We start from the raw sequence: 13,230 nt of genomic DNA on the forward strand, positions 1-13,230 counted from the left end.
ATGAATGAAAGCATCCCCAGAGCATGATGTTACCACCACCATGTTTGACGGTGTGGTTGATGTTTTCACGGTGATGTACGTTTAGTTCTCTACCACACATAGAACTTTTTGGGCTGAATGCAAAAAGCTAATTTGGTCTCCTCTGACCAGAACACCTTTTTCTATATGCTAGTTGTGTCCCATACATGGCTTATTGCAAATGGGAATTCTTATGGCTTGCTTTCAAAAATGACTTTCTGCTTTCCACTTTTCAATAAAGGCCAGATTTGTGGGGTATACGACTAATAGTTGTCTTGTGGACAGATTCTCCCACCTAAGCTGTGGATCGCTAAAGCTCCGCCAGAGGGACCAAGGGCCTCTTGACTGCTTCTTTAATTAATACTCTCCTTGCTTGGGATGTCAGTTTAGTTGAACAACCATGTATAGGTAGGTTTGCAGTTGTGCCATATTCCTTTCATATTTGGATGATGGATTTGTGGCGCCCCAGGACCTGGTCGCCACAACAGCATTGCCCCTCCAAAGGGTTAATGCTGAGCCTGGAGGTAATTGGGGGAATCATTGGCCAGTAAGTTCAACATCCAACGCAGTTTCTCCCTCAGGCCAGCAGGGGGAGCTCTGAACCTGGAGTTCCAGGGAGCATTCCTTAAGTCCGACCTGAGGGAGGAGTTAGTGTTCAGTCTGTAGAGAGAAAGCAGACGCAGAGTGTGCTGTCTTGTGGAACTGGGGCCTGGAGCTGGAATAGCTTGGCCCAGTGAAGCAAGATTTGCAGAGAGGCACAGAAGAGACTCGGACATCGGAGTCTGTGGTTGCCAGGGTATAAAATCCTTCCCTGGTGGCCGAATCCGGAGGGCAGGAGAGCTGCAAGCCCCCTGGCCCATCAGCAATCTGAAGGTACAGCCGCATTCCAAGGCCCCGGTGTGGACTCCAGCAGAAAAGCACCAGAGAGGGCCTGCGCAGCCTACCACACAGAAAAAGGGACGAACCACCGGTCCCAGCAGCAAGAGGGCCATTGCTAAATTCAGAGTGCAGGGTCCTGTAGAAGAAAAGAAAGATCAGGGAGTAGGCCTCATACTCAACTGGCCAAGGATATCACCCCCAGGCACTTCCAGGCCGGCCGGATCATCTTTACCACCTGTGACGGTCTCCCTGGACTAAACTGTTGCCAAGTAAAAGAGGAGAAGGTAAAGAGACTACTGTTTGTGCCTGTTTCTTTCACTGCCTGTCGGCCCTGCACCTTATTATTCACACAACATCACACCATAGACTCTCACGAGCACCAACTGTTGCCCCGGGGTACCGCTCCACCTGTGGGGAGCAGGACCATCCAAGCTGCCATACCATCAGCCCCGGAGGCCCCATACAGCAGCGGCGGCTTAATAGCCGCAAACCACAGGTGGCGTCACGACAACCATAAACTTTATTCACCAGCCATATTTAACTGACACCCACCAGGGCCACGGAGTCGGGCCCCGCCACCACTGACGACCCCCGGACTAGTCCGGCCCGGCACCGGGTGTCCCAAAGCCCTGGGGTGGGCGAGTCAGATTGACCAGTGCTCAGTGAGCTGCCTTCAATATTTGGGCTATTTTTTTATTCTTTAATTACTTTACCTTGCTTCACTATTCTGCACAACTCTATCTGTGACCTGTCTGGTGTTTATTGGTTTTCATGATGCTGTTTGAACCCTAAAGTTATTAAGCAAACCTGCACAAAATCTGTAGTTAGACTGAGTTAAGTCCACTTGTGTGTAATTTATCCTAATAATTCTGGAAGTAATCGGTCACTCGAGATTTTTTTTTTTTTTAGGAGTATCACTCTACATGGGGCTGAATACAAATGCACGGCACAATTTTCAGATTTATATTTTTAAAATCTTTAGAAAACCATGTATCATTTTCTTTACACTTCACAAATACTTGCTACTTCGTGTGTAAATGTGTATTTTATGTTTGTGAGTGTAACGTAAAAAGACATGGATAAGTTCATTGGTGAGTGAATACTTTTTCAAGGCACTTGTGTAGCATAGTACAGAGCCATGTATTTCTTTGTCGCTCCATTGGGAGACCCAGACAATTGGGTGTATAGGCTATGCCTCCGGAGGCCGCACAAAGTATTACACTCAAAAGTGTTAAGCCCCTCCCCTTCTGCCTATACACCCCCCGTGCTCCCACGGGCTCCTCAGTTTTTTGCTTTGTGCGAAGGAGGTCAGACACGCACGCACAGCTCCACAGATTGGTCAGCAGCAGCTGCTGACCATGTCGGATGGAAGAAAAGTGGGCCCATATAGAGCCCCCAGCATGCTCCCTTCTCACCCCACTCTTGTCGGTGGTGTTGTAAGGTTGAGGTATCCATTGCGGGTACGGAGGCTGGAGCCCACATGCTGTTTTTCCTTCCCCATCCCCCTTAGGGCTCTGGTGGAAGTGGGATCCTATCGGTCTCCAGGCACTGAGACCGCGCTTCATCCACAACTCCTGTGGAGCCTGCTGGATAGGAGCCGGGTATCGTTCAGGGACATGGCCCTGCTACTTGGAGGTACTCTGTATCCCGGTGGGGACCGCGCACAGCAACACTCCAGCTTTGCTGGGTGTGCTAGTGCACCGGGGACCACGGCGCTGACCGGGTTAATATGTGCCATTACACACTCAGCGTTGCTGAGTGTGTTTATGTATAGGGACTGCCGCACTGACCGCCGCGGCCATGGAAACACTGCGGCGCGGCTGGGACTTGTAGTGCGCCGGGGACTTTCACGCCGGCCGCGCTTTTACGGCGGCCGCGTTTATTACTAGAGTCCCCGGCTTTTTGCGGCCTAGTTTCCTTTCCTCCCGCCCACAGCCCTGACAGGCAGGGGAAGGGCGGGACGCTGCACAGAACGAGCAGCACTGAGGGCTGGAGCATGCTTTGCATACTCCACCCCCCTCACTGTGCACAGTGCGGGCACCAGTTCCCGCACTTTCTGGGTCACGCCCACGGCTCCCTCCTCTCCTCAGGACGCCGGCAGCCATTCCTGTCAGCTCCTCGGACGCAGCAGAGGGGGACAAAGTCTGGGAGACCCAGGCAGGGACTCTGGTGGCCTCACAACCGCTTTAGGCGGGTGGTAAGCAGCACCTGTGGTGCTAGCCCCATTGTGCAGTAGTGTAACATTTTATGTTTATGGTATATATGTTTTACACTGTATGGTGCACAGTTGATTTCTGGCTATATACCCTATTGTGTTACTCAGGGAAGATAATAGCATGGCGCCCACGAAAGGCAGGGGTGCCAAAACACAGGCTTATTATGTTGCCTGCGCCGCATGTACGACCCCGCTACCGGCAGGTTCCACTGACCCTCATTGTGTGCACTGTTCGGCCCCTGTGGCACTTACTCAGCCGGAGCCTCTGCTAAGAGGGGCCCAGGGGGAGCCACCTGCTAACACTGTTCAGGTGACGGGGACGGAGTTTGCAAAACTCTCTGAGACTATGGCTAAGATACTAGAAGCCTTGCAGTCCAGGCCGGTATCTCAGCACAGGGACTCTGTTGAATCTTTGTTCCCTGGCCCACCTCAGCTGGACCAACAATGTCCTCCCGGGGTATCTCATGGATCCCAGGCTGAGGGTTCTGACACAGACCCCAGCCCCAGACCGACTAAGCGAGCTCGCTTAGATTTTCCCTCGACATCATCATATTGTGCAGGGTCTCAGAGGGGGGAATCTCTGGTTGATGATGCGGAGACAGCTGATCAGGATTCTGATCCTGAGGCCGCTCTCAATCTTGATACTCCGGACGGGGACGCCATAGTGAACGATCTTATTGCGTCCATCAATCGTATGTTGGATATTTCTCCCTCAGCTCCTCCGGTGGAGGAGTCAGCTTCTCAGCAGGAGAAATTCCGTTTCAGGTTTCCCAAGCGTACACAGAGTATGTTTCTGGACCACTCTGATTTCAGAGAGGCAGTCCAGAATCACCATGCTTGTCCAGATAAGCGTTTTTTCTAAGCGCCTTAAGGATACACGTTATCCTTTTCCCCCTGACGTGGTCAAAAGTTGGGCTCAGTGTCCCAAAGTGGATCCTCCAATCTCCAGACTGGCAGCTAGATCCATACTTGCAGTGGAAGATGGGGCTTCACTCAAAGATGCCACTGACAGGCAGATGGAGCTCTGGTTGAAATCCATCTATGAAGCTATCGGCGCTTCTTTTGCCCCAGCGTTCGCAGCCGTATGGGCGCTACAAGCTATCTCAGCAGGTCAAGCGCAAATTGATGCAGCCACACGCACGTCCGCGCCACAGGTGGCGTCCATAACCACTCAGACGTCGGCATTTGCGTCTTACGCTATTAATGCTGTCCTGGACTCTGCGAGCCGTACGGCGGTTGCAGCCGCCAATTCGGTGGTACTCCGCAGGGCCTTGTGGCTACGGGAATGGAAGGCAGATTCTGTTTCCAAAAAGCGCTTAACCAGTTTGCCAATTTCTGGCGACCGATTGTTTGGCGAGCGTTTGGATGAAATCATCAAACAATCCAAGGGAAAGGATACATCCTTACCCCAGCCCAAACCGAACATACCCCAACAGAGGAAGGGGCAGTCGAGGTTTCGGTCCTTTCGGGGCGCGGGCAGGTCCCAATTCTCCTCGTCCAAAAGGCCTCAGAAAGATCAAAGGAACTCTGATGCATGGCGGTCTAAGTCACGTCCTAAAAAGGCCACCGGAGGTGCCGCTACCAAAGCGGCTTCCTCATGACTTTCGGCCTCCTCACTCCGCATCTTCGGTCGGTGGCAGGCTCTCCCGCTTTTGCGACGCCTGGCTGCCACGGGTAAAAGACCGTTGGGTGAGAGACATTCTGTCTCACGGTTACAAGATAGAGTTCACCTCTCGTCCCCCGACTCGATTCTTCAGGTAATCCCCGCCTCCCGAGCGAGCCGAGGCTCTTCTGCAGGCGCTGGGCACTCTGAAGGCAGAAGGAGTGGTGGTCCCTGTTCCTCTTCAGCAACAGGGCCACGGTTTTTACTCCAACTTGTTTGTGGTACCAAAGAAGGACGGGTCTTTCCGTCCTGTCCTGGACCTGAAACTTCTCAACAAACACGTAAAGACCAGGCGGTTCCGGATGGAATCCCTCCGCTCCGTCATCGCCTCAATGTCCCAAGGAGATTTCCTTGCATCGATCGATATCAAAGATGCTTATCTCCACGTACCGATTGCTCCAGAGCACCAGCGCTTCTTGCGCTTCGCCATAGAAAACGAACACCTGCAGTTCGTGGCACTGCCGTTCGACCTGGCAACAGCCCCACGGGTTTTCACCAAGGTTATGGCTACTGTAGTAGCGGTCCTCCACTCTCAGGGTCACTCGGTGATCCCTTACTTGGACGATCTCCTGATCAAGGCACCCTCTCAAGAGGCATGCCAACACAGCCTCGACGCTACCCTGGAGACTCTCCAGAGTTTCGGGTGGATCATCAATTTTCCAAAGTCAAATCTGACACCGGCCCAATCGCTCACATACCTTGGCATGGAGTTTCATACCCTCTCAGCGATAGTGAAGCTTCCGCTGATCAAGCAGCGGTCACTACAGACAGGGGTACAATCTCTCCTTCAAGGCCAGTCACACCCCTTGAGGCGCCTCATGCACTTCCTGGGGAAGATGGTGGCAGCAATGGAGGCAGTTCCTTTCGCGCAGTTTCACCTGCGTCCTCTTCAATGGGACATCCTACGCAAATGGGACAGGAAGCCGACGTCCCTCGACAGGAACGTCTCCCTCTCTCAGGCGACCAAAGCTTCCCTTCGGTGGTGGCTTCTTCCCACTTCATTATCGAAGGGGAAATCCTTCCTACCCCCATCCTGGGAGGTGGTCACGACGGACGCGAGTCTGTCAGGGTGGGGAGTGGTTTTTTTCCACCACAGGGCTCAGGGTACGTGGACCCAGCAAGAGTCCTCGCTTCAGATCAATGTTCTGGAAATACGGGCAGTGTATCTTGCCCTGAAAGCGTTCCAGCAGTGGCTGGAAGGCAAGCAGATCAGAATTCAGTCGGACAATTCCACAGCGGTGGCATACATCAACAACCAAGGCGGCTCACGCAGTCGGCAAGCCTTCCAGGAAGTCCGGCGGATTTTGATGTGGGTGGAAGCCACGGCCTCCACCATCTCTGCAGTTCACATTCCAGGCGTGGAAAACTGGGAAGCAGATTCTCAGTCGCCAGGGCATGGACGCAGGGGAATGGTCCCTTCACCCGGACGTGTTTCAGGAGATCTGTTGCCGCTGGGGGGTGCCGGACGTCGACCTCATGGCGTCCCGGCACAACAACAAGGTACCGACGTTCATGGCACGGTCTCAAGATCCCAGAGCTCTGGCGGCAGACGCCTTAGTTCAGGATTGGTCGCAGTTTCAGCTCCCTTATGTGTTTCCTCCGCTGGCACTGTTGCCCAGAGTGTTACGCAAGATCAGGGCCGACTGCCGCCGCGTCATCCTCGTCGCTCCAGACTGGCCGAGGCGGTCGTGGTACCCGGATCTGTGGCATCTCACGGTCGGCCAACCGTGGGCACTACCAGACCGACCAGACTTGCTATCTCAAGGGCCGTTTTTCCATCTGAATTCTGCGGCCCTCAACCTGACTGTGTGGCCATTGAGTCCTGGATCCTAGCGTCTTCAGGGTTATCTCAAGACGTCATTGCCACTATGAGACAGGCTAGGAAACCAACGTCCGCCAAGATCTACCACAGGACGTGGAAAATTTTCCTGTCGTGGTGCTCTGCTCAGGGTTTTTCTCCCTGGCCTTTTGCCTTGCCCACTTTTCTGTCCTTCCTTCAATCTGGACTGGAAAAGGGTTTGTCGCTCGGCTCCCTTAAGGGACAAGTCTCAGCGCTCTCTGTGTTTTTCCAGAAGCGCCTAGCCAGACTTCCACAGGTACGCACGTTCCTGCAGGGGGTTTGTCACATCGTTCCTCCTTACAAGGGGCCGTTAGAACCCTGGGATCTGAACAGGGTGCTGATGGTTCTTCAGAAACCACCATTCGAGCCAATGAGAGATATTTCTCTCTCACGCCTTTCGCAGAAAGTGGTTTTTCTAGTAGCAGTCACTTCACTTCGGAGAGTGTCTGAGCTAGCAGCGCTGTCATGCAAAGCCCCTTTCCTGGTTTTTCACCAGGACAAGGTGGTTCTGCGTCCGGTTCCGGAATTTCTTCCTAAGGTGGTATCCCCCTTTCATCTCAATCAGGATATCTCCTTACCTTCTTTTTGTCCTCATCCAGTTCACCAATGTGAAAAGGATTTGCACTTGTTAGATCTGGTGAGAGCACTCAGACTCTACATTTCTCGTACGGCGCCCCTGCGCCGCTCGGATGCACTCTTTGTCCTTGTCGCTGGCCAGCGTAAAGGGTCACAGGCTTCCAAATCAACCTTGGCTCGGTGGATCAAGGAGCCAATTCTCGAAGCCTACCGTTCGGCTGGGCTTCCGGTTCCCTCAAGGCTGAAGGCCCATTCTACCAGAGCCGTGGGCGCGTCCTGGGCTTTGAGGCACCAGGCTACGGCTCAGCAGGTGTGTCAGGCGGCTACCTGGTCGAGCCTGCACACTTTCACGAAACACTATCAGGTGCATACCTATGCTTCGGCGGATGCCAGCCTAGGTAGACGAGTCCTTCAGGCGGCGGTTGCCCACCTGTAGGAAGAGGCCGTTTTACGGCTCTCTTACGAGGTATTATTTTACCCACCCAGGGACTGCTTTTGGACGTCCCAATTGTCTGGGTCTCCCAATGGAGCGACAAAGAAGAAGGGAATTTTGTTTACTTACCGTAAATTCCTTTTCTTCTAGCTCCAATTGGGAGACCCAGCGCCCGCCCCTGTTTTTTTGTGTACACATGTTGTTCATGTTGAATGGTTTCAGTTCTCCGATATTCCTTCGGATTGAAGTTACTTTAAACCAGTTTATAATTCTTTTTCCTCCTTCTTGCTTTTGCACCAAAACTGAGGAGCCCGTGGGAGCACGGGGGGTGTATAGGCAGAAGGGGAGGGGCTTAACACTTTTAGTGTAATACTTTGTGCGGCCTCCGGAGGCATAGCCTATACACCCAATTGTCTGGGTCTCCCAATTGGAGCTAGAAGAAAAGGAATTTACGGTAAGTAAACAAAATTCCCTTCTTAATAGTTTTACAAAACACTACACACGATATGGAGAAGATATATGGACAGCGTTTTAGATTTGCAGTATGCCTTACCTGCCACTGATTGTGAAGACATTTACCATGGTTTTTATATTTACCGTAAATGCAACTAGTGACATCCGAAACACAAATTGTCATGCGACCTTGTGGGTTTTGGGCGATCTAAAAATGCTAATTACGTGCGATTTACAACATCATAATTGACTCTGAGATAGCAGTTTCATGACCACAATTCACATTATGCCAAAATTTACAAGCTTTCCTCTCATTGCAGGGTATGAATTTTATCACTGGAATACTTATTCTTGTTAGTAAAGATGAAGAAAAGGCCTTCTGGCTCCTAGATGCTCTGATTGGCCGGATTTTGCCTGGTATGTCTTTTTAGAGGTTTGATTTTTATCTTGCAAATAAACTTTCACATTGAATATTTAACTATCAAAATCTCCATGCAAAGGTAGAGTAATGTGTTTTGTTTGTTTGTTTTTTTTAATTAAATTTTTTTTAAAAAACAAAGTCTTTATTGAAAGAAAAAAAAAAAAAAAGGTACACAGACATATCCAAGATCAAATAAAAGGAAATACAGTTTGTCAGTAGTACAACAAAAAAGGGGAGATTATATGGCATATTTTAAGTATAAACCAACAAATTGGGAGAACTTCCCATAACCTCTCCACCACCCTTCTCCCCCCTCCCTAGGGCACACATAGAAGAGTCTTAGGCTATGTGCGCACGTAGCGTTCTGTCCCTGCAGAAATTTCTGCAGCGATTTGAACAGCACACGTGCGCTTCAAATTGCTGCAGAAAGAGTCCATAATGAAAAAAAAAAAGCCGATTCCATGCGCTCTGAGTGCAGCCCCTCCCCATAGACAGAGCGAGGGCTGCAGGCAGAGCGCAAGAAAGAAGTGACATGTCACTTCTTAGAACGCGCGCATCTGGCAGCAGCCGAAGCGCTGCGCTCTAATACGCCACATGCGCACGAATCCTGCATAGTCGTCTTAGATTATGCTGGAGACGCAGGACGCATGCAGTTACGCTGCGGTGCAGAGCGCAGCGTAACTGCATGCAAATACGCAACGTGCGCACATAGCCTTATGACAAAACATTACACAAACCTAACAGGAACTCTGCCAGCTAATTGCTCCCTCATGTACCAGTCAGTGAATTGGAAACAGTCATTCACCACTTGGCGCATAGACAGTGGTTGGGCATTAATAACAGAAGACCATGTAAGAAGAGTGTAGTGAGTGTTTCTTTAAGTTAGGACTATGTCCAGTCCATTTTAAAGCTGTAGGCCACTTTCATACTAATTAGACGAACAGTAGGGTAGAGTAATATTTCTAATAATGAAACGTTAGGCTGATTCACGTCACTTGATAAATTGGGGTATGTTCACATTAAGGTTTTTTTTTCCCAGGAGTTTTTGCAGCAGAAACTCCAAAAATCATGAGGTGTTCAAAAATAACTATTTTTGTTTCAAGGGTACCCTAGAGAAACATACCCTAGAGGTATAGTATGTTCCTTTGTAAAAACAAACGTATTGAGTGTTTGTTTTGTTTTTTTTCTTTGCAAGAAAACAGACAAAAAAAAGCTAACCCTGGCTCTTTTTATTCTTTACCCCACCCCCACCACCATGCTAAACAGAGTTCCATCATCATATCCCACCATGAGTTGAAGCAGATGGGACATCAGTTGAGACAGTGCATAGTCTGTGCTATTAGTGCCAGTAAATTGGATATCAATGATGCTGAGCTGCATCATGACCGCTATCACTCCCACCACCTTGTACTCTGTGGGAGAGCACACGTGCTTCCTCCACCTAGAACTCCTCTCCTAGGGGCGGGTTAAATAGTCTTTAGCAAGTCTGGCACCCATTGGCCTGGCAAGCAGCTTTGGTAAATTCCACCTAATCTCCCAAAAAGAGCAACTCCTGATCTTTTGCCATGTCTGGACAATTATTGGTATAGAGGGATAACTCGGGCACTCAGAAAGTCATGAAAAGTAACGAGTTTTTGATAGTTTTGATTCAATTTTTATTCATGCAAAGGTGTGTAGAAAAAAATATATATATTTTGACGTTTCGGCCTTTACACTCAGGCCTTTATCAAATTTATGATCTGTGGTTAAACAGAGATAACAAAAATAAAAGTAAAGCTGGGTTCACACTAAGCGACAGCGACAACGACGTCGCTGTTACGTCACCATTTTCGGTGACGTAACAGCGACCTTGTAAGTCGCTGTTATGATCGCTGCTTAGCTGTCAAACACAGCAGAAGCAGCGATCATAACGTCGCTGTGCTACATGTGCAGAGAGCAGGGAGCCGCGCTTAGCGCTGGCTCCTTGCTCTCCTAGGTACAGTACACATCGGGTTAATTAACCCGATGTGTGCTGCAGCTACATGTCACAGTGCAGAGAGCAGGGAGCCGCGCGCACTGCTTAGCGCTGGCTCCTTGCTCTTCTTGCTACAGTATACATCGGGTTAATTACCCGATGTGTACTGCAGCCACATGTGCACAGAGCAGGAGCCGGCGCTGGCAGCAAGAGCGGAGGCTGGTAACGAAGGTAAATATCGGGTAACCAGGGAAAGGTCTTCCCTTGGTTACCCGATGTTTACGCTGGTTACAGCTTACCGCAGCTGCCAGTGCCGGCTCCTGCTCGCTTCATTTCGTCGCTCTCTCGCTGTCGCACACAGCGATGTGTGTGTCACAGCGGGAGAGTGACGACCAAAAAATGAAGCTGGACATTCAGCAACGACCGGCGACCTCACAGCAGGGGCCAGGTCGTTGCTGGATGTCACACACAGCGACAGCGACGGGACGTCGCTGCAACGTCACAGAAAATGGTGACGTAGCAGCAACGTCGTTGTCGCTGTGTGTGACACCAGCTTAAGTCAGGGTACAATATGATAATATTTAGACATACATGCAAAAAACTCTTTACAATGCATGAAACATAAATACGCAAAAAGACCAATATGTACATACATGAATAGACATACCAAGGTATAAATATAGAGCAAGATATGCGTCAAGTAAACTAAGGTTGAGATCTCATTATTGATACAAAGACACGGAAATATTCTGTCAACAATACGTACCAAAGAGAGTATATGAAGTATAAGGATGGTGAAAAAATTGTTCACACGTGTTGTATTTGAAGCAGAAAACGAAGAGACAGAGGCTCAAAGATACCTCACTGTGCCGTCTGTGGTCCACTGGCGCGCATGCGCGGGAGGCACCTCTAGTGGGCCCTCCTGCGCATGAGTTCTACTGCGTTCCACAGGCTGCGTTTGCGGCTCACCAACGGGATTTCCTGAATCATCCAATTTGCCCTCCCCCTGGTTTTAAATGGCAACCACCAGGCACGAGGCAGCACCTCAAGACTCCATGTGTTCCCATCCCACGGCACGGCATTTGCTTCCTCACTCTAACCAGGTAACCAATGGGGACTTTCTGCCCCTTGGGGCTTTCTACCACATGCTGTTCACTTTAGACTTTTATAGCAGTCTACCCTTATACCTTCACAGATCCTCATGGGGGTTATATGTACGGGGTCTTGATACCCTACCCTCATTTGGAATAACATAAGGTTTGTGTTATATTCCCCAATGTGCTACTAGAGATATTTGTCAAATCAAGGGATATATATGTCTGTATATACCTTTTATATGTCACAGGTTCATAAGCTTGGGAATCCTGCCATTCCACTATATACCATTGATCCACTTTACTGACACCACATGTGGTGAGTCTGTGATATCTCATATTGCTCATCTGGGCTACTATATACAGGGGTGAATAATGCATTATTGCTAAGTCAGCATATCTCTATATATCTCTATCTATTAGAGTTCCATATGTATGGAGTTTAGCCATTTCACTATATAAACTGATCTTCCTGATCAATACACATTGAGGTGAGTTTTACGCATTATATATTAATTTCCGGGGGCCGCTCCACATATGGATTTCTCCAGTATAATACAATTTCTTTTTGTGCCATCCAATAGGCCGCATATTGCAGTATGTACATGAATACTACTGTATATCTATGAGAAGTATACCCCACATATAGTAGCAAAGGTAATTCCTCTGACCTACATTCATTTATATACCTATATTCTACAACCTATATGAGGTATCTTTGAGCCTCTGTCTCTTCGTTTTCTGCAAACAGAGTAGTATATAACTCATGCTGTTCATTTTTATCTTAGGTAGATATTTTAAGTTCAAATACAACACGTGTGAACAATTTTTTCACCATCCTTATACTTCATATACTCTCTTTGGTACGTAATGTTGACAGAATATTTCTGTATCTTTGTATCAATAATGAGATCTCAATCTTAGTTTACTTGACTCATATCTTGCTCTATATTTATACCTTGGTATGTCTATTCATGTATGTACATATTGGTCTTTTTAAGTATTTATGTTTCATGCATTGTAAAGAGGTTTTTGCATGTATGTCTAAATATTATCATATTGTACCCTGACTTACTTTTATTTTTGTTATCTCTGATTAACCACAGATCATAAATTTGATAAAGGCCTGAGTGTAAAGGCCGAAACGTCAAAATATATATTTTTTTCTACACACCTTTGCATGAATAAAAATTGAATCAAAACTATCAAAAACTCGTTACTTTTCATGACTTTCTGAGTGCCAGAGTTATCCCTCTATATGTATGTTTTTTTTTCTCGGAGGCACCTACTACTATTGTGAGCCAGATTCTATCCTATATATGGACAATTATTGGAGCTGCAAAGGACATAAAGATGATCTCTTTTCCAGTGTAACTAGATGAAACAGCATCTTCTTCCTGTGGAACCAAAGTACCATCCTGGATCCCTCTTGATGTGACATCCTTGTGGCTTCTTGTGTTCTCTCCTGTCAACTACTCCAGAAATGTAACAAGTACACAAGATGTTTTTAAATGCCCTATGTGGTCAGCATTAGTCAGAGTCACAACAAAAATTCATTCAACAAAGAAACATTGCAACGAGTAGTTTATTAGAACATTTCTGGCAAGTGGCAGTATTTCTTAAAATGCTGTAAGATAACGATATACAATCATTAAACTAAATTGTTTTTTCCCTTTCAGTCTCG

The 13,230-nt window shown here is 48.4% G+C and overlaps 1 protein-coding gene across 1 annotated transcript in view; it reads left to right on the forward strand.

The window, feature by feature from the left end:
* Positions 1 to 13,230, forward strand: part of GRTP1 (growth hormone regulated TBC protein 1) — a 158,642-nt gene that overhangs the window by 87,961 nt on the left and 57,451 nt on the right. Inside the window, exon 6 of the mRNA XM_075334331.1 lies at positions 8,398 to 8,494. Coding sequence (XP_075190446.1) covers positions 8,398 to 8,494 — 97 coding nt within the window. The remainder of the gene's footprint in view (positions 1 to 8,397; positions 8,495 to 13,230) is intronic.

The sequence above is a fragment of the Anomaloglossus baeobatrachus genome, chromosome 2 (genome assembly GCF_048569485.1).
Source record: "Anomaloglossus baeobatrachus isolate aAnoBae1 chromosome 2, aAnoBae1.hap1, whole genome shotgun sequence".
Classification (NCBI taxonomy): domain Eukaryota; kingdom Metazoa; phylum Chordata; class Amphibia; order Anura; family Aromobatidae; genus Anomaloglossus; species Anomaloglossus baeobatrachus.